The sequence below is a fragment of the Pteropus medius genome, unplaced genomic scaffold (assembly GCF_902729225.1).
Source record: "Pteropus medius unplaced genomic scaffold, Ma_sr-lr_union100, whole genome shotgun sequence".
NCBI lineage: Eukaryota > Metazoa > Chordata > Mammalia > Chiroptera > Pteropodidae > Pteropus > Pteropus medius.
The window spans coordinates 5083104-5103528 of record NW_024349800.1 but is presented as its reverse complement, the minus strand read 5'-3'; the positions used below and the strand labels follow the sequence as shown (position 1 = coordinate 5103528).

The window sequence follows — 20425 nt, the reverse complement described above, 5'->3', positions numbered from 1 at the left end:
AAAAAAAGTTGGAGGTATCACACTACCTAACTTCAAACTATACTACAAGGCTATAGTAATCAAAACAGCAAGGTACTGGCATAAAAATAGACATATAGATCAATAGAATAGAAGAGAGCCCCCAAATAAATCCATGCCTACATGGTCAATTAATCTTTGACAAAGGAAGCAAGAATACACAATTAGGTAAAGACAATCTCTTCAATAAATGATGTTGAGAAAATTGGACAGATACACGCAAAAAAATGAAACTAGACCACTTTCTTAACTACATTGTAGATAAGGATAAACTCAAAATAATTTAAAGACTTAAAAGTTTAAGACCTGAAATTATAAAACACCTAGAAGAAAACATAAGCAGTAAACTCTTTGACATTGGTCTTAGCAATATATTTTTTTTAAATATGTCTCTTTGGGTAAGGGAAACAAAAGAAAAAATAAACAAATAGGACTACATCAAACTAAAAAGTTTTTGCACAGTGAAGGAAACCATTAACAAAATGAAAACAGCCAACAGAATGAGAGAAGTTATTCTCCAATGATATATTTGATAAGGGTTTAATATTTAAAGTATATAAGAAACTCACACACCAAAAACTCCCCAAACAATCTGATTAAAAAATGGACAGAGGATGTGACTAAACATTTACCCAAGGAGGACATACAGATGGCCAAAATATATGACAAGATGCTCAACATCACTAATCTTCAGAGAAATGCAAATGGAAACCATCAAGTTTTGGGCGAGGATGTGTAGAAAAAGGAATCCTCGTGCCCTGTTGGTAGAAATGTAAATTGGTGCAGCCACCATGGGAAACAATTCCTCAAAAAATTAAAAATAGAACTACCATATGACCCAGCAAATTCCATTTCTGGGTATCTATCTGAAAAAATCCAAAACACTAATTCAAAAAGATATACATGCCCCTAAGTTCATTGCAGCATTTACAATAACCAATAAATGTTCATCAATAGATGAGTGGATAAAGAAGTGGTACATACATACAATGGAATATCGCTCAACCATAAAAAATGAAATCTTGCCATTTTCAACAATATGAATGGACCTAGAGGATATTATGCTAAGTGAAATAAGTCAGAGGAAGACAAATACTATATGATTTCACTTATATGTGGAACCTAAAAAACCAAAACAAATGAAAAAAAGCAGAAACGGACCCACAGATATATAAAAGAAGCTAATGGTTGCTAATGGGGGGTGGGTGGGAGGTGGGAATTACACACATACACACACACACAAAATAGAAGCTGCCATTCTCCTAAGATCTGGGCCTAGATACTATCATAATGTCAATTCCACTGTATTCTATTGGTCAAGCAATCACAGAGCCCAGATTCAAAGCGTAGGGACATAGATTCCACCTCTCCATGGGAAGAGTATCGCAGAAGTTTTTAAAGCACCCCAGGTTCACATCCCGTAACTGTCCTCCCTCATTGGATTGTAGCCACATGGGCTTCCCTGCAGCTCTTTGAGCCTGCCAAGCGTGTTTCCACCTTAGGGCCTTTGAACTTTCTCTTCCTTCTGTTGATGAGCGCAGGGCCCACAGTCATGCTCAGAAACTAGCCGTTGAATGGTCTCTGACTCCTCTCAGCTCCTCTAATCTCTCCTCTCCACAGCTAGAGGGCTCTTTCTCAAAACACACCACATCAGTCTCCCCTGCCTATAACCCTATCTGGCTCCCCACGGACCCCAAGAGAAAGTCTACCTTCCCTAGTCTGCCCCTCAAAACCTTCCTGTCCCATCCTCCATGGTCCAGTGGCTCATGCCACTCCTCCCACCACCCTCTCAAAGCCACAAATCCCCCTCTTTTCACAACACCATATGGGGGGGCCCTCTGCCTGCAATGCCCTTCCCCTCATCTGTCTGGCAATTCCTGCTCATTTTTTAAGACCAAAAGCTACCTCCTCCAGGAAGCAGTCCCAGATCTCAGGCTGGGTTAAACACCTCTCCTGTGCCCTTGATATTGTACAGTCTGTCTTCCCCAGGTGGGAGCTCCTATCTGGGCCCTGGCCCCGACAGACAAATCCTTGGGCCTCAGCCTCCTCCCATACCAATTTGTGAGGGGAAAAAAATCTTTATTGATAAATAAGTTACAGTGAAATAAATAGAGTGATGGTTTGATGGGGAATAAAAACTCCAGCAGAATATTAGTCCCTCTCCTCCCGACTCTAACTCTTGACTTCTGCCTTCTTACTGGCCCCTTTGGATGAAGAGGTCTTGGTGGGCATGCTGGGCCTCCTCGGGCCCTTGGGGACCTCTGTCTTCCTGGCCAGTGGTGCTGGCGCCGTCTTGGACCCACTGCCCTTAGGAGGAGCAGCAGCTTTGGCTTTTAGCCCTTCCCCAGGCCCCTGGGCAGCAGCCTCTTTAGGGACCTTGTTCCCCATCTTCTTTTTGGCCAGGGAAGCATCACCATTCTCGCCCTGTAAGAAAGCAAACCAAGGAGCAAGGCGACAGAGCTGGGCAGGGTAGGACACAGAGCTCAGAGCCCACGAGCATATGGTCGAAATCCCAGCTCTGGGTGGCTTTGACCTTGCCTCTCTAAGCCTTAGTCTCTTATCTGCAAAATGGGAATGGTGATCCTCAGGGGCTGGAGAGGAGGAGAAACTGAATTGCGCTTTCTAGGAAAATAAATGACCCCCTTCCCTGGCTGACCTTTCCAGGAGCTGGGTGGCAGACACCCAAACTCTGGCTGACCCAGACCAAGGAAGTCAAGCAGGCACCTACCTTGGTGACTGTGGGTTTTGAACTCTGACTCCCAGCTTTGGTTTTCCTGTGGGCCTTGGCATCTGCTGGAAGGTAGGGGAGAGTATGTGAGAAGGACTCCCTTCAGGAGGAGCTGCTGGTGGGCGGGAAGGTTCAGGGGCTCTGGAGCCCCATCCTGCCCAGGGCCCCAGTCTTCACCCTCACTCTGACATGTATAGGCTATATGACCTGGGAAAAGTCATTTAGCTTCTGAGCCTGGGCGCCCTGGTCTGCAAACTGGGGAAAACAGTATCTCCCTCATGGGATGTTCGGAGGACTAACTGGACTGTAGATGATCATACCTCACTCTGAGCCAAGCACCAGGGCAAACCTGCTCTGTGCCTATCCACAACAGAGGCACGTTACAGGTTTGTTAGTCTCTAGTCTTTAGCCCATCCTCTACATGGCAGCTGGGATACATTTTTAAAAATACCTCAGACCCTAGCTGCCTAGCTGCCCCCTGTTCAGAGTCGATCCATGGCTCCTCATTGTCCTCCAGAATAAAGTCCAGACTCCCACCTGTCTTTTGTGGCTGCCACTTCCCCCTTCCACACTGCACTCACAGAACTACTTCCTCAAAAGCTCCACCTTCTTCATGCCTCCAGGCTTTTGCACAGGCTGCTCTCCTGCTTAGCATACCTCTTCCAGGAAGGCTTCCCTGACCCCTCTCAGAGATGAATCAGGCTCTTCCTCCTCACCCCGCACCCACCTCCATCCTGTGTCCACCTCCAACCCTGCTCTGTCCTTCCAGGTCAAGTCTAATTCTCAGGCCACATTTACCAGATGAGGAAATCTCCACCCCACCTAGAGCTGGCCCCTCCATGCCACCTCATATCCAGTGGCTGCCCACACACTCCACTCACCTCTTTCATACACCTACCTGGGCTATTTCTTCTGCCTTTGACCTTTGACTTCCCATGGAGCTCACTGGCACCAGGAGGGGCATTTGTGGCCTTGTCTGGCAGTCGGGGGGCCTTCCTGGCCTTGTCTACTCTTGTCTCTCTGTCCTTGGTCTGGCCACCTTTCTTGGGGGCCTCCTCCTTGGCTTCACCGGGTCTCCTGGGGGCAGTCATGGTGGTTGTCTTTCTGGGCTGGATTTTTTTGGTGTGCTTGGGAACTAACTGTCAGAAGAGACAAGGAGGTGGGAATGAAAGCCATAGTTTTGGGTGTCTTAAGACACTATACCCTATATTGGCTTGGAGGAAGGCCCCATTCAAAAAGGAAGGTGAAGGAGGTGGTCAGTGGAGAAGACAAGACCACGTACCAGATGCCTGCCAAATGCCTGCTCCCAATAACACATTCAGCCCTTCCACTGAGCTGTGAGGGAAAGCTGTTGTCATTTAGGAGCTAGGGGACCTGAGTCCCCCAGATTCCCCCAAGGTGCTCTTCCTGCTTCCTGAGGGTACAGACACATTCCCCCCACCCCTGGAAGCCTCAAAGCAAGGCTTCTGGGAGCAAACTGCACACACTGTGAGGCCTGACCTCATTCTCTGAGAGGCTAAGCTATAACCCTCCTTTGGCTTCCTCCCTGCCCACACCTGCCCATGACCTGTGGTTCTGACTCCCCCTTTGACTCCCTCTTCCCAGCAAAACCTGCCTCACCTCACACCTCCACCTCTCTACTCTCCCTGCCTCACCTTTTCTGCCCCCCAGTAGAACATGGGCTTCAAGGTCAGAGAACCCAGAGCTCACAACTTCCTCCAGCCCTTCCCAGCTGTGCAACTTGGCAAAGTCTTCTGTCCCCAATGGCCTCAGTCTTCCTGTCTTTATAATGGGGCAATCAGGGAGGGTGTGAGCATCAAGAGATGTGAGGGTCCCTGGCAAACAGATGGTCCCTGCCCCTCTAGAGCCCGCTTCTGACGATGTCACTCCCCCACTCCTGAGCCCTCATGGCTCCCCAATACCCACACAGACCAGAAATAGCCCCCACTCCCAGCACAGACCCATGCCTAACTCCGCCGTGCCCTAGGGCCCCTTCCTTGCCTCCCATCCCCTCAGCCCACTTTCCTGAGAGGCCCTGCAGCCTAATCCAGCTACACGTGCCCCCACGCGCCCCCATGCGCCCCTCTCTTGCTCTCCTTCACTCTACCTTATGCACCGGGCCTCGCCACAGCTTGTGTCCAGGCTCTGACCCACACCCAGGAGTTCTATGAAGGTGGGACTTCTTGTACTCAGCCACTAGTTACCACCTGGTAGGTTGAGAATGTTCCACAGTATTCCATGACAGTTGTCAGTGCAACTGCTACTTGCTGGGGCACAGCAGTGATAAGACAGACCCCATGTCTGGGTCCATGACATTTCTCTGAAGACAGCTGGCCGTCACAATGCTGGGGTTCAATTTTGTGACAAACTGGCCCTCAGCTCTGGGTGACCCGGGGACAGGTCTGCTCTAAGACCCTCCCCTTTGAAAGAGGAGGATGTGGTGTCTCAGGGAGGTGCCGCCCCTGCTTTGGAGTCAGAGAGCATGGGGAACAAACCCCAACTTGGTGACCTTCTAGAGCCCGAGGTTGGGCTGCTTGGTCCTCTGAGGAATTCCAGGAAGGGGCTGTGGGCAGAAGGGAACATAGCTGAGAGGGTCCCTGGTCACAGAACACACCCGACAGGGATGGAGGTGGACATAGCAGGGTGACCAGAGCCGTGTGTGGTCTCAGACGGGGCACATAAACCAGCACTCCCAGAGGGGAGAGTATCTCTGAGTAGACACAGGAAGAACAAGAAGACAGTGGGGAAAAAGGCCTTCCGGCAGGGGAATAGCACACAGAAGTCAAGAAGAGAGCTGAGTCTCTCTCATCCTTCTGTTTCCTCTCCCCCACCCCACCCCACCCCCCCACCAGCAGGCTCACTTTGAAGCTTCCAGTGGCCCCCCTGGCCTTGGAGTTGGTGGGCCTGACGAGGAGGCCACGTTGCATGCCAGTGTCCAGGGCCCGCTTCAGCAGGTACTTGAGCCGGATGGCATCTACCGTAGGGTACTTTCGCAGGATGTACACCTTGATGGCGACCACTGAGGTGCCCCGGCGCTGCTCTCCCGCCTGCAGTGCCTCCAGCACCATGCGCAGCATGGGTGGGTGACGGCGTGGTGCTTGGATGCCACTATGGCTTGGGCCTACGGATGGACAGCAGGACATCATCCAGCGCCCAAACCACCCTCAGGCCCAACTTACAACAAACATGTTGGGCAAAGCATGCACCAGGTACAGGCCAGGCCCCACAGCGGGTGGGCAAAGGGCCTGAGGGATCAAATACACTCTTAAGTCAGTGTCACTGAACACTGGCCTGTGAGCAGTCTAAGGGTAGGCAGGGGCACGCTGCTCGGCGAGCCACTGTCTTCCAGTGCCTGGAGTGGGGCTGGGCACACACCAGTCACTCCATGAAGTCTCATCGAAAGAATTAAACGTTTCTTTTAAAAAACAACCCTAAATCAGGTCAGTTGTCTAGATCTAACTACCAGTTTACAGGGAATCCAGGGGCTCTTTGAAAGGGGCACGGGAGTGAATTTAGCAAAAACCGGACTGTGAGGACTTCTCCAGAACACACAACCTGCTACAAATAAACAAGGAGGAAAAGTGGGAAGGGTCCCCAGAGATGAATGATTCTGGAGAGAGACCTTTCAGTCAAATGCAAAATGGGGTCCTTGCTCAGACTCGAACATAATTTGAGCAAACTAACTGAAAAAAAAAAAAAAAAGGCAGCTAATTAAATGCGAACACTGGAAATATTTGATTGTGTCAAGGATGATGTTGTTTTAGATGTGCTAATGGTATTGCAGTTATTTGGTAAGAGGTTCTTATTTTTTAAAGATAAATACTGGACTATTTACAGATGAAATGATAGCTCTAGAACTTGCCTTGAAACCCAGTACGTGAAACAAGAGTGGCCACAAGCTGCTAACTGTTGAAGTTGGATGGTGGGTGCTGAGGGCAGGGTGAGATTTGTCACTGTACCACTCGTGAGATTTGTCACTGTACCACTCCGTCTACTTTTGTATCCGTTTGAAAGTTTTCATAATAAAAAGTTACAAAGTAAATCCGCTCCTAAGTAAATACCCAAGAAAATAGATTTTGTCCCCTGCAAACATTTGTACACAAAAGTTTATAGCATTATTTGTAATAGCCACAAAGTAGAAACAACCCAACTGTCCATAAACTAATGAATGGATAAACAAAATGTGGTATAGCCATAAAATGGAATATTATCCAGCCAACAGAAGGAATGAAATGCTTTCTGGAAATCACTATGCTGCATGAAAGAAGACGTCTCAAAAAGTCACATATTGTGCCATTTCATTTATATGAACTGTCCTGGATAGGCAAATCACAGAGACAGAAAGTAGATTAGTGGTTGCCAGGAGCTGGGAGCAAGTGGGGGGTGGGGGGAGTGACTGCTGGTGTATACAGATTTTCTTTTTGAGGTGATGAAAATATTCTAAAATTGACTGGAAATGATACACAACTGTGAATGTACTAAAAGTCATTGTATGCTTTAAATGGGTGAATTTTATGTGAATGGTATGTGAATTATTGAGATATCTCAATAAGCTGTTATAAAAAAAGTTACAAGAGAATAGGATCAAAGGTGAGTGGGAGAAAGTATGAGAAGTTATCAGTCACCATAAGGTGCATAAAAGTGGTTTAAATATGAAAACTGATTTAAACATGGTGATTAGAAATGTTGACTTCTGATCAACTTGTAAAAATTAAAGACGAGAAAGGAATCAATTGGCTAAAAAAACATATTTTAAAAAAATAGTAGGAAAAAAACTACCCACAAACTTGAGATCTTGAGCAAAATTGTAAAGATACCTAATCCAATTCAACCTCTGCTGCTTCCTGGCCAGGAAGGGCCCAGTGTCTGGGAATATTTATTTTGGGGCTAAAGCCTGTGAATCAGTAGAGTCCCGGGTCTGTCACCCCGAGGACCTTGGGAGTTTTGCCCTCTTCTCTGGGCTCAGTCTTCCCATCTGTACAGTAGGCTGGGGCCTCTACGGAGGTCCAAACCCTCCCAGCTGCAGTGTTAGAGAGTTCTCAGAGGAGTCTTTGGCCCTGGCCTGGGGTGACAGCTCTAACCCCTCTCCTGTCTCCCCCAAACCATGTTCTGTTCCAGGGAGCCACCTCCAAGTCTCCTCCCTCCCCAGACCCTCCAGCTGGATTCAGCTCCTTGTTTGATAGTTATTCAATGCCTGCCGTATACCAGGATGTCTGGAACAGAACTCACACCTCCCCGACCCCTGCCCTTTGTCTTCTCCTTCCGAGAAATGGCACCTCCCCCCATACCTACCCAGATACCCAAGCAAGAACCCAAGGGACGCCCTAGACCTCCCCTCCCCTTCACCACCACACCCACTCCACCGCTTCTTCTAGGCTTCTCTTCCTCCATTCTGGCCTCTCCTCTCCATCCCCAGGCCTCCAGCCTCCTCCCTGCTGCAGCTTTTCCCTTCCAACCCATTCTTCTCACTGCATCTCACATCCCTCCCCTTCCTGTTGCCTTCAGTTTAAGAGCCGACACACCTGACCAAGGCCTAGGAGGCTCAGTCTGATTGGCCCCTGCCCCCGTCTCGCCGCTGTTCTCCCCAACTCTGCCCCTAGCCAGAAGGAAGACGTTCAGCTCCCCAAACGCGCTGTCAGCACTCCCACCTCTGGGCTTTTGCCTGTGCTGTTCCCTCTGTCTGGGTGGTCTTTCTCTTTCAAGGTCACTTTGGCAGCTTTCACTCAATGTTCAAGGCTCTAACAGCACTGTGATTAGAACACCTGCCCTGAGTTCCCAAGCCAGAATGAACAGCTCTGCCCTGTGCTTATCAAGGCACCTGGAATCCACCTCTTCTTCTCCAAAGGATCCTTTGCAAATACTCAGTACACTTTCCCTGACTCACTCTCTTTCTCCTGGGTGAGGCTTAATCCTCCTTCAGGGGTCACCTCCTCTAGGGAGTCTTCCTTGGCCTCCCAGAGTGGGTTAAGGAAATCTTCTGGGGTCCTACAGCCCTCTAGGTTCCTGTCATTAAAGCATATGCAACTTCATCAAATGACATCTACTGATGAGGTGGGCTTGCCCATCAGACTGGGAACTCCTGTAGGGAATGAACTGGGTCTGTTTGCTTCAGTGGACCCCATATCCAGAAAAACCCCAAGACATTGTTAACTGAAAATTGGCATGCAGCCTTAAATCCAAAGCCCAGTCCTATATCAAACGTGCGTTACTCTAGAACCTCCAGCTAGCAGCCCTGCAGCTGTAGCCCTGGGCTGTAGCCCGCCCTGACAGGAAATGGGCTCCAGCTGGGGATGCCAGCTCTGACCACTTCGCCTAAGCTGGGCTAGCCTCAGCTCTCAGCCTTACCTGGCCTCTGGCATCAGCTCTCCTGCCAAATGAGCAGTTGAACTCAATGGCCTCTAGGATAGGTGCCCAGGCCAGGCTGGGGCAGGAGGAAGAGCGGGGGAGGAGGAAGGGTCCTGGACACTCAAGGAATGAGCTTGCAGAGATGAGGGAGGAGCTGCCTCTCCTTGCTCACCTGGCTTTTCAGTCCCAGACCACCTAGACATGGAGGTTGAAGAGGCCAAAGAGGTCGAGGTGTCGCTGGAAGCCATACTCCCGGGAGCCATTTTAGAGGCAAAGGCAGATGCAGATGTGAGGCTACTAGGCCTGCCTGCTGGTCTTATACACCAGCGGCCTGGCCCCGTGACTCCAATTAAGGCCTGATTGGGCTGGGAGGCTCTGAGCTGCTGATTGGGGCGGGAAGGCTGAAATGGGGCCTGCAGCCCTGACATGTATGCTAACACCCCAGCTCAGTCACCCACTCCTGTGTGATGTTGGATGAGTTCTCTGGGTCTCAGCCCCTGTGGTGAAATGATGAGGGCTGAGATGTTTAGTCCCTCTTGCACCCTCTGCTCACCAGGGGCTGGAGATGTTGACGGGGAATTGGGCACACCTGGGTTGTGGGGTGGCCACGGAGGCCCTCCAATTCTGCTGCCCCAGCATCCTCTCCTGTTCCCTGGCCATTGCTGGCTTCAGTTTCTCAAGAAGTAGCAATTGAAGGGTTTGCCCGGAGCGGACACCTCCAGGTCCACCTGTGGGCATCCTTTTTTTTTTTTTTTTAAGAAGAAATCCTTAAGAGATGAAAGAGTAATTTTAAAATAAAATTGATTAGCAAAAATCTCCATAAATAAGAACATTGTTCATTGGAAAAATGGACAAAAATTATAAATAGGCAACTCACTACAAAGTTGATAAACACAGGAAAATATTTTCAATCTCATTGGCTTTCAGGGAAATTCAAATCAAAACAATGATGAGATACTACTATTTTTCCATCAAAATGGCAAAAACCGAAGACAAAGTATTGGCAAGGATTGAGGGAACTGGATGCAGAGACCCTCACTGCCTCTGCCAAGGGCGTAAATGGTGGTGCAGCCCACTTGGGAAAGGTTTTCCCTTGAGCTCAGCAACTCCACTTCTCTGTTCTAGAAATGCATTAGATGGAAAAGAAAGTAAAATAGAACTAACTTCCAAGTGAATCACTTGGGGCCTGGCTAAATTACTCCCTTGCTGTAGAATACTCTGCAGCCATTTAAAATGATAAGGTGGATCGCAACAAGGATGAGGTTGTATTTCACACCCAGTATAATGACTAATATTTAAATGTCTATTAATGCTGAGTGCCCAGAACACGAAGAAATGCATAACTGCTTGGAGGGTATGTTGGAAGCCACTTTAGGAAGCAATTCAGTGACATCTAATACAGTTAAAGATGGACTTGTGCTACATCCCACCCACGTCACTCTAGGATGAATCTCAGAGAACTCTTACACTGATAAATAAGGATGCCCGTTGCGATCTTAGCAAAACTTCAAAATAACCTAAATGCCAATCAGGAGGAGAGTGGACAAATAAACTGTGGTCTATTCACATGGTAGAAGAGTACATAGCAGTGAAAATGAAGGAGCCAGAATATATTTGAGGAATATGGCCCCACTTCTGAGAAGATAAAACCGTGTGTGTGTGTGTGTGTGTGATGAAGGCATGGAAGGTCTGAAAGGATTCATACGCAGGTGATAGCAGAGGTTACCTCTGAGCAGAGCATAGGATTTGGAGGCAATGGGTTTAAAACATTTGCATTTTTCTCTGTAGTCTCTTTATTTTGGGTTTTTTCTCCGGACACTATCCATCACCAAAGCTCTGGACTGAGGGAGGCGGTGGCCATCATAGTGTTTTAAAGTGAAATCAGATATCACTCCTTTGTCTAGCACCCTTCATATCTTCCCATTGCCCAGGGGTTAAAGTTTGACCTCTTCAGTCTGGCTTTTGGAGCCTCCTGTACCTGGAACCCCATAGATTCTCCACATATTTGCTCTTAGAATGGGCTGGGTGCTGAGATCTGAGCTTTGCCCATTGTGTTTCTGCCGAATATGTGTTATACCGAAGCAAAAATGGCCCGATTTTTTCACCCCAGCCCATATCTATGCCCATTTGCAATGTAACTTTACATCTCTTTGCATACTCCTTAAATCTGTGCTGGCCTTGTGACTTGCTTTGACCAATGGAATATGGTGGAATTGATATTATGCTAATCCCACTGTCATGTGAACAAGCTCTGGCTAGCCTACTGGATGCTGAGAGAACTGTGGACCAGCCACCCCTGTCACCCAGCCAATAGCTGGCCAGCCAGCCAACACTCCAGTTAACCACATATGTTTGAATCAGCCCACTGGAGATCAATCAAGCTTGGTCTGGATCAATAGAGCTGCCTGGCTGACCCATAGAGCTGTGAGGAACAATACATGCTGTGTTGATTTTGGAGCTGTTTGTCACACAGCATAAGCTAACCAATACATGCGGCCTAGAAGACCCTTTTTTACCTCACCTACCTTCTCTGGAATGTATCCCAGTCATCCTTTTGGCCTTAATGTAGGCATCACTTCCTCAGAAAAGCCCTCCCTGACTCCTAGGAGGTTACAGGCCCCTCCTGCTTGCCAGCAGCCCCTGAACTTGCTGTCTGGGAGCTTCCAGCACCCCGAATTATAACTCTACTATTGTCTGCTGTAGTAGCCCTTGAGCTCTGGTGGTGGAGGGTAATGAGAGCAAGCAGGGCTGTGTCTTATTCCTGGTGGTATCCCTGCTGCCTGGCACAGAGTAGGTGCTCAGCATCCATTGCTGTGAAAGCCCCAGTGTCAAAACCCAGCTTGGCTGAGTGCAGGGATGCCTGAAAACCATCTGTGGAAACCATGCTAAAGCAAGAGATGAGATGAAGCAAGAGGCACATTGAAGCTGGTGCAAATGGGGGCAGCAGTTTTGATCACATTGTAGGATTGAGAAATAGAAAAAGACTCAGCAATACAAACATTCCCACGAGCTTCATCTGAAACCCTGCTCCTGGGCTGTGCCAGGATAGAGGTTTGCATTTGGAGGGAGGAAGTTCTAAAATGTGCTGCGTGATCTAAAAATTCTTCCAGAGGATTGCCTTTTTACAGGGAAATGATCATTGTGACTATCAGCCTGCTGGAGAGAGGACAGGCGGCTTGGTGTACTTACATGACTCTTTTACTGAGGCCTGTATGATATTTAAGTTCTGCCCAAAACTTTTACTGTCTTGGAACACTGAATGGGGGTCTCCTACATTCTGATAGTTCTGAAGGTTACAGTTCACAATTTTCTGAAGCGGTGAGATGGTGCCTGTTTTATATAACTCTAGCTCCTGTAGCATCAGGATATTTGTGTGACTTTAGGTCAATACATGCACAGAAGTCAGGGTAGAAATAATAATAGCAGCCATGTTCAATGTCCATGTAAATATTTTACATTCACTATTTTATTTACACACGAAGAAGCTAAAGTTCAGAGAGGACCCGTGCCAGATCTTCCCAAGTCCAGACGCCGGGCTGAAACCTGGAAGCCCTCTGTTGCTAGTTAATTAACCAGCTGTAACTCCAAAATAACAGTGGCTTAAACAAGAAACCATGAGACCGTTCTCTCATGAAACTCTTCAAAAACAACTTGTGGAGGGTTGGTAAGGCAGCATGGGGAACTCAGGCTCCTGCTTTTTTGATGCTCTGCTATTCTCTGCCCACAGATTCTACCTCATGATTCAAGATAATTGCTGCAGCTCTGGTCATCGTGACTACATTCCAGGCATTAGGAAAGAAAGAAGAAAGAAAGTGGAAGACACCTCCATTCTCTGAAATGCACGGCTCAGAGATTACACACATCTCTTCTGATTATACTTCATTGGCCAAACCTTAATGTCATGTCACCACAGAGATTAATGTCATGCATGGCTCAGAGATTATACACATCTCTTCTGATTATATTTCATTGGCCAAACCTTAATGTCATGCAAGAGAAGCAAGAGATGTGATCTGGTACTGGGTGGCTAGCTGCCAGCTAGAATTTGGGGTAATATTACTAAAAGAAAGAAAGGGAGGTATGTTGGGGCAGTTAGCACTTGCTTCCCTCTTTCCTGAGACCCCTCCATTATTTTAATGTCTTCCTCCCACCACAGCAAGGGCTGCTTCTTTGAACTTGGTTCACATCTCATGGACAGGAACTCATCTTTATTGAATGCCTACTATGCACTGCATTTTTTGTATCAATATTCTCATTAGTCCCTTTAGACAATTCTACCAACTGGGATGATTCTCCCCTTTAAGTTCAGAAACTTGATCCGAGATTGCACAGCTGGAAAAGGCACCCGCTGTCTCCTTGGGGGCACTTTGGGGTGTCAGGAGTACATGTCTCTACTGAGGGGCAGGGTGGCAGGCTGCTATCAGATCCTGTTGCTTTGGAGTATAGGGTGTTGTTCATACTCTCTGCAAGACCGGGGGTGAGAGAGCTCTGTGGCCCTGAGGCTGGCCATGTCATAGCCTAGGGACCTATTTCCTCCAATCCATCTCTGGAGTCCCCAGCGCATCCTGGCCTAGGGTCTGCTTCCTTAGATTGGGTTGAATGGAGATACGATTATAAACAACAGGCATTCCATAAACCTGTTGGCTACCTGGAGCCTGGAGATGAGGTGAGTAATAACCTCTCCCCAGCCTAAGTCAGCAGCTTTTTGCCTTTATATATGGCAAGTGTCCCATATGTGGCTGTCAAATTAATTGTAAATTAAGGAGGTAAAGAGGCTTTCCTCTCTACCAGAAAAAAAAAAGAGAGAATATTGTGGTTTTAGAGTATTTTTTTCCTCTGGATTTGAGGCTGAGACAAATATACCACTCCTCAGAATAAATGGACTGGGGTGGGGGAATGAAGGGACAGGGCTGCCTGCAAGGCAGGGCAGCTAAAATGCCACTGTCATGCCTGGTCCAACATAGCATCTGAAATGGAAAGTGAGACCTGCAAGACCAACCATGGGAAACTTCTTCCCTGTGTCACAGTGTGGAAGAGCAGCCTGTTCTAGCCGGATGTCACTGACTCCTAGTCCATCCTCTCTGGGCTGCTGTTGGTTCTGCCCACCCTGCCCTCTGCCCTCCTCCTTCTAGTAACAACCCCCCGGTTTCCTTTGGTCTCCTTTCTGTCCCCACTCTCAGACCATTTGTTTTTTGTAGAGTTAATCTTGGGCTGCAGGGACAATCAGGTGACACAATCCTGGTCAATCAGAGGATGAATCTGCATCTGAGCCTGGTGATAGGCTTAGGGGCAATCAAGTGACCCAAGCCTGGCCAATGAGAGCCCTACTTGGGCACTTTGCTGGAACTGACGGGAAAGGGAAGCCCATATTTTGCAGGGCTTGCTGAGTCTGGAACATCCGGCGGCTATTTCTGCCACCTCTTGGAAACAGTAAGCCTGTGCAGAGGAACGTATAGCTGCAAGGGGAGACACAGAAGCCTGATAACGTCTTCTGAGCACCTGTAGCCAGCTGTGCCTGAAGTCCTGGGCTTTTTGTTTGTGGGAGCCAATAATTTTTCCCTATCGTTTCAGCCCTATTGAGTTGGATTTCTTGTCACTTGTAGCCAAAGGAATCCTGACTGACATTACCCAGGGAGGCAGAGTAAAGAGGGACAACTTTCGGATCCTAGCTATTACCAGCCCAGCCCCCCATGGCACTAAGGATCTTCCATCTCTGACTCCTTTCAACCTTCCCGCCTTGGAGGATGAGGGTAGCTCTTGGGAGGTATATATCCATCTTGTTCCTCTTGTAGATGGGGTGCCCAGCAAGGCCAGCTCTGAAGCCCCAGTACTGCCAAAAGTCTCCCACTGTTCTGTGTGCCAGGAAGCGGGCTGGCCGCATAGTCTACAATCTAATCTCTTCAAGATCTGTTTTAAGATTCCCTTTTGCAGATAAGGAGGCTCAGAGAGGTGACAAAACTTGCTTGCAGTTTCACAGGTCACCTGGGTCTCTGTGACTCCAAAGTTGGGGCCTTTCCCATTCCTGCTGGCTCTCTCCACCCTGCACCCCCAGGAGGCTGTGCTGATGCCCCATCCAGGCATCCCAGGATCAGGGACCAGGTGGATGTTGCCCAGTTTTAATCCATCCTGTGGATAAAGAGCTTGAGAGTGGCAAAAACCACCACCATTAACACCAAGTATAGGAGCTGAGCTTTTAATGCCCCAAATTGCCTTAGTCTCCAGGCAGAGATAGAGAGAGCTAGAGCTTCTGGCTTTGTTATGTGAAGAAGGAGGGGGCAGTTACTGAAGCAGCTCAAGTCCAACACCCCAGAGTTCCAGCCAGCTTTGCAGCAAAGACTCTCCAGAATGGAGAATGGACTGGAGCCGCTGAAGACGGGCTCACCCAGCAAGGAAGCTGGAATCCGGGACCTGTGAACATCCCCAGGGAAGGAGAGCCCAGCCGACTTTCCCATTCTTTGTTTCTAAGCTTTTCGAGACAAGGGTGACATTAAAGATTCAGCTCTTTATTAAATATGGGCAGGTGAGCATAGCTCCTAGAAGTTCCATACTGGCCCAGAGATGCTGGGCAGGAGAGCATGAGGTTTCCAGAAGCTGAACAAAAGGCCTGTCTCTTCACAGGCCCCATTGGGAAGGGGAGGCACTGGGCCCGGGGCTCCAGGCCAGAGGGAAGACCTCAGGCCTTGGCCCCAGACTCCAGTTCCCCGATGCTGTTTTCTCAGGTGTGATGACCGCATTCTGCATTCCCTCGACTGTCCCTGCCTGTGGCTCAACCATCAGGCCTGGTCTGGCCTTGACGCCTGGCTAATTTAAAAAAACCTGCTGAGGCTGAATACCTGGGCCGTTGTTCAATCTCAAAATGATCACTATCAAGAGGAGATGATCGTAGTAATTAATTACATTAATTGATATTATTCATAACATTAACTACAATCTGTACAGCTCCTTACCATTTACAAAGTGCTTTAACATGCACACACACACACATGCATGCACACACGCGTACCTCATTTGATCTTCACAGCAGCCATGTATGGTGGGCCAGGGGTTCAGGAGTCTCATTTTAAAGGGAAAGAAAGTGAGGCTCAGGGAGGGAAATAATTGCTCAAGGTCATCAGCCGAAGAGCTGCTATTGCTAAGGTGGTTTTGAGGGGCTAGATATGCTCTTCCTGCCCATTCATCCCTTCATTCATTCCCCCATTCATTCCTTCCTTCCTTCCTCCATCTAGCATTTATTAAGCACCTACTGTGTGCCCCACTCTGTACTAGACACTTATCCCTAAGCTGGGACATTTTTCCAGACAGCAAGAGTTCTTGTGTTCCTGAGAGATGAGTTGGGGAGTGGAGGGGTACAGACCCCACCGGTCTCTGGGAACTCGGGACTCCGGATCGGGCTATCCCATCGAGTGGGGAGCCTCATTTTTCTCATTAATTTTTCTTTTTAAACTCATGGAGCCTATGAGACCTGGTTCCGACAGGCACAGCTCCCAGTGGGGTGGCTGTCCCTGGGGGTGGGGGTGGGGGTGGGGGATGGGAGACTCCTACAGTCGGCCACAGTGTCCTTGGCAGGGCTTAGGCCGGTGCCACCTGGCTGGTCTCCGTCTTGGAGGCAGTGGTAGAGGCCTCATCCTCACCCAGTGGGTTCTTGCCACAGCAGAGGGTGGTGAGCATGCAGTTCCGGAACTGGAAGGCAAGAAGCATGAGTCCGGGTCAGGGTCCACCCAAGGTGTGTTTAGCAAACTGACGTGGTTGGTGAGACTTGCCTCCAACCCCTTCCCGCTCAGGCCCTCACAGCCTCCACTCCTATCCCAAATCTGGCTCTCTGGAGGGAATATATGCAACCTCACTCCAGAGATGCCAGGGACCAAACCCAAGGGGGCTTTGTCACTAACAACATTCCATAATGCCTCTGTGTACCAAGGGCTATGTAAGTTATCTCATTTAACCCAAGAGTTTGGGATTTTACCATTTCTATGAAAGAAGAAACTGAAGCACAGAGAAGGGAGGTGACTTGCCCAAGGTTACATAGTTAGAAAATAGCAGAGTTGGGATTTGAATCCAATATGCCTGACTCCAGAGACCACTTTTTTCCCACTGGGTCATGGTTTCTGCAGAGAAACCACTAATCTGTGTTAAAGGATGGCTTTATCCCTTTATCCCTCATCACAAGACTTTCTAGCTCCTTTTGATCTCCTTAATGGAGACTGGCACCATCCCATTCCCAGGCTTGGGACTTTGACCACTTGACTTTTAAAGCAGGCCTCCAGAACCATGGGGATTGGCACTTCTCATGATTGAGCTGGCCTCAGAGTCACCTGGAATGGTTTTTAGAAGTGCAGGTTCCTGGGCCCACCCTGAGATGTTGATTCAGCCCCAGAAATCTGCATTTCTCCCCGATGACTCTGATGCCTGGGGGAGACAACTCCCCTGTCCAATTTTGCAGATGGGAAGACTGAGGTCTGCCTAGTCAAGGATGTGGCTTGTCCTCTGTGGGCAGTGCCTGCAGCTTGGGAAACCCGGACCCTCCCTCTCCTACCACCTGGCACCTGCTTGTTCATCATGATATAGATGACGGGATTGTAGATGGAGGACGACTTGGCAAAGAATGCCGGAAGGGTCATGAAGATGGGGCCGAAGTTGGAGCCCTGGTGGGTGAAGATGTAGAATGCCACGCCGGCATAGGGCAGCCAACAGATCAGGAAAGCAATGACCATGATGATGACCATACGGGTGACCTCCTTCTCGGCCTTCTGGGTGGTAGCTGACTCCTGCTGCTGGGCAGCCGCCTGCAGAGACACAAGGTCTGGTGTCCAGACTGTGGCAACTCTGGGAAAGGGGCTGGGCTCGACTCTCGACTCACTCAGTGTGCATGTCCCCAGTGCCCAGCACAGGACCTTACCTCCTTGACAGTGAAGACCAGCTGTCCGTAGCAGAAGAATATGACAATCATAGGGATGGTGAAGTGGACCACGAACATGTAGATGACAAAGGACTCGTTGTTGACCTCTGGCTTGAGGGTGTAGTAGTCGATCCCACATGAGCACTGCATGCCTTCTGGGATGTACCTGAGGGCCAGCGGAGATTGGGACAGGACGGGGCATAATGGAGACCCACATGTGAAGGAGTTGGGAACAGGCCCCAGCTGACCGGAGTGACCAGCTGCGTTGTTGGCCTTGCTCTGGGCCTCACTTTCTCTCTCTGTAAAATGAGGTGATAAAGTGTCTACTTGGCTGTGTGACTGTGAGGATCAAATGGACTGAGAGACGATTCGAATGCGCCTTGTGAATTCAGTGTTGTTTTGTTGTTCGTTTGAAAGAGGCTGGAGGGGATTGGGCTTGAATTCAGCAAAGGGGAAAAAAATGAACCCAGGAAGAATGAGGAGGAAAGGGAAGAGAGAGTGGGAATGTCCTAGAAGCAGAAGGACATGAGGCCTCTGGGAACCCAAAGAGCCACCAGTTCAGTTTCCCAAACCACTGTCTCCCCTCTTTCCTCACATCTCATCTCAGCCCCATTTGGAGACAAAGGTCTGCAGACTGGACAGGATCTGGGTCCCAGGGGCTACAATGTCACCACCTACACTAGGAAAGGCTCAGCATCCCCAGGCGCTGAGGCCCAAGGTCAGAGGGAGCTTCCCACGGGGCACTGGACCAAAGAGGATTGGAATCTGAACCTGGCTTAGTTGAGGATTAGGGGCACAGCCAAGGTGAAGGATTGGGTGTCTTGGATTCTCCTTGACATGGGGACCAACTCACGTAGCAACATTAGGGTCTGATCCTCTCTTCCCTTGTCCTAAACCCCAACCCCAGTGGAGTCGCCAGCTCCATGCCTGGAACCAGACAGCCCTAGGTTTGAGTCCTGGCTGGGGGACCCTAAGAAGACCCCAGAGACGGTTCCCTTCTGTTCAGTGCCATTACCTGGACCAGCCAACTAGCGGGGGTGCGGCGCAGGCCAGTGCCATGACCCAGGTGAGGGCGAGGCCCATGATGGCGTGGTTCTCTCCGAAGCGGAAGTTGCTCATGGGCTTGCATACCACCACGTATCGCTCAATGGCCAGGACCACCAAGGACCACAGGGCAATTTCACCTGCAAGGCAGTCAGCTATCAGTCAGCATGCCACCAACCTGGAACCCACGTCTATCTAAGGAGGCCATGCTCCTCCTATGTGGGAGAGGGCAACTGAGAAGGCAGCCTGGGGCAGGCCTGGAGCCAAGCTTCATGGTGGAGCTGGCTCAGACACTGGGAAGAGGAGGGGAGAGGGTGCTGGGCAGAGGGGCCACATGACGGATGAGGGGAGTGGAGCAACTCCCAAGAAGTTTAGTTCAGTTAGAGCTTTGGGTTCATGAGGGACACAGAAATCAGATTAGAGGTCTTGAAAGGACTGGGAGCCCTGGAGGGAGTTTTTACAGAAGAATGTGTGCTTCCTGGGGCAACAGGCAGAGTCCCTGGAGAAAGGCATTGCAGAGACAGCAGAAACACGGAGCAGGACGGCCTTCCCTCCCTCTGCAGCAGTGACCTCCCCGCTCTAGGGAAACAAAATGACCTGTGCATGTGGGTGGGACCTTCTTCTAGGAGCCATGAAGATGGATGTTTGGCTCAGAGGAAGAAAGAGCACATAATGATGGAATTCAGACATTTGTGCTGCATATCACCCCTGACACTCAGGAGGGAGGGTGGCCGTAGAATGTATCAACCAGACTGGGACATTTTTGAGAGTGAAAGGGAACACTAGTAATTATTCCAGAACAATAGTTATAAACTGGGATTGACCCTGCCGAGAAGTGTCCACCTCTATGTGACACCCCTGTTTCACCCCTGCCTTCCGGCCTGCGACGAAATGATCTGTGGTCATTGAAAGTGACATCCAGTAATGACCAAAGATTCCCGGGGGCTGAGGCAGCAACCTGGACACATGAGGAGAGAGAAGACAGGCAGCAGAGCAGTCCTCGTGGCTGGTGCTAGGCTCTCCTTGTCACCCTGGCTTTGTAATAACAACATCTTGCAACTCCTACTGGCCTGAGAGGCTGCGTGTCTAGGGAGAAAGTTCCTGGATCTGGGCTAGGAGACCTAGGCTCTGGTTACTGCCCTGCCGCATCCCTAAATGAGTCTTCCCCTCTTCATGCCTCCGTTTTCTCTTCTGCTAAATGGACTCTATTGTCTCTACAGCACTCCTATCGGTGTTTCAGTCAAAGAAATATTTGAAAGCACCTTTCAAAGCTACAGATCACCACACAAGTCTAATGCCTCCTTATAGAAGGGGTTTCTAGGAAGAGGATGAGCTCAACGCAAAAAGCATTCATGCATGGCAGAGAGGGTGGGGGCAGGCTGGGAAGGGAGTCA

The 20425-nt window shown here is 49.3% G+C and overlaps 2 protein-coding genes across 2 annotated transcripts in view; both read right to left on the bottom strand.

Moving 5' to 3' along the window:
* Positions 1-2190: 2190 nt before the first annotated feature.
* On the bottom strand, positions 2191-9354 carry H1-8 (H1.8 linker histone). Its single transcript, XM_039888143.1, has 5 exons — positions 9264-9354; positions 5608-5867; positions 3645-3885; positions 2747-2811; positions 2191-2442 (listed from the first exon to the last, which is right to left on the bottom strand). The coding sequence occupies exons 1-5, from the start codon at positions 9352-9354 to the stop codon at positions 2191-2193; spliced, it is 909 nt and encodes a 302-aa protein (XP_039744077.1).
* Positions 9355-16477: 7123 nt separating this feature from the next.
* The window catches only part of RHO (rhodopsin), a 4908-nt gene continuing 960 nt past the window's right edge, over positions 16478-20425 (bottom strand). Inside the window, exons 2-5 of the mRNA XM_039888108.1 lie at positions 19003-19171; positions 17988-18153; positions 17635-17874; positions 16478-16771 (exon numbers count right to left, since the gene is read on the bottom strand). Of these exons, the coding sequence (XP_039744042.1) occupies positions 16661-16771; positions 17635-17874; positions 17988-18153; positions 19003-19171 (686 nt within the window). The 3' untranslated portion in view covers positions 16478-16660. The remainder of the gene's footprint in view (positions 16772-17634; positions 17875-17987; positions 18154-19002; positions 19172-20425) is intronic.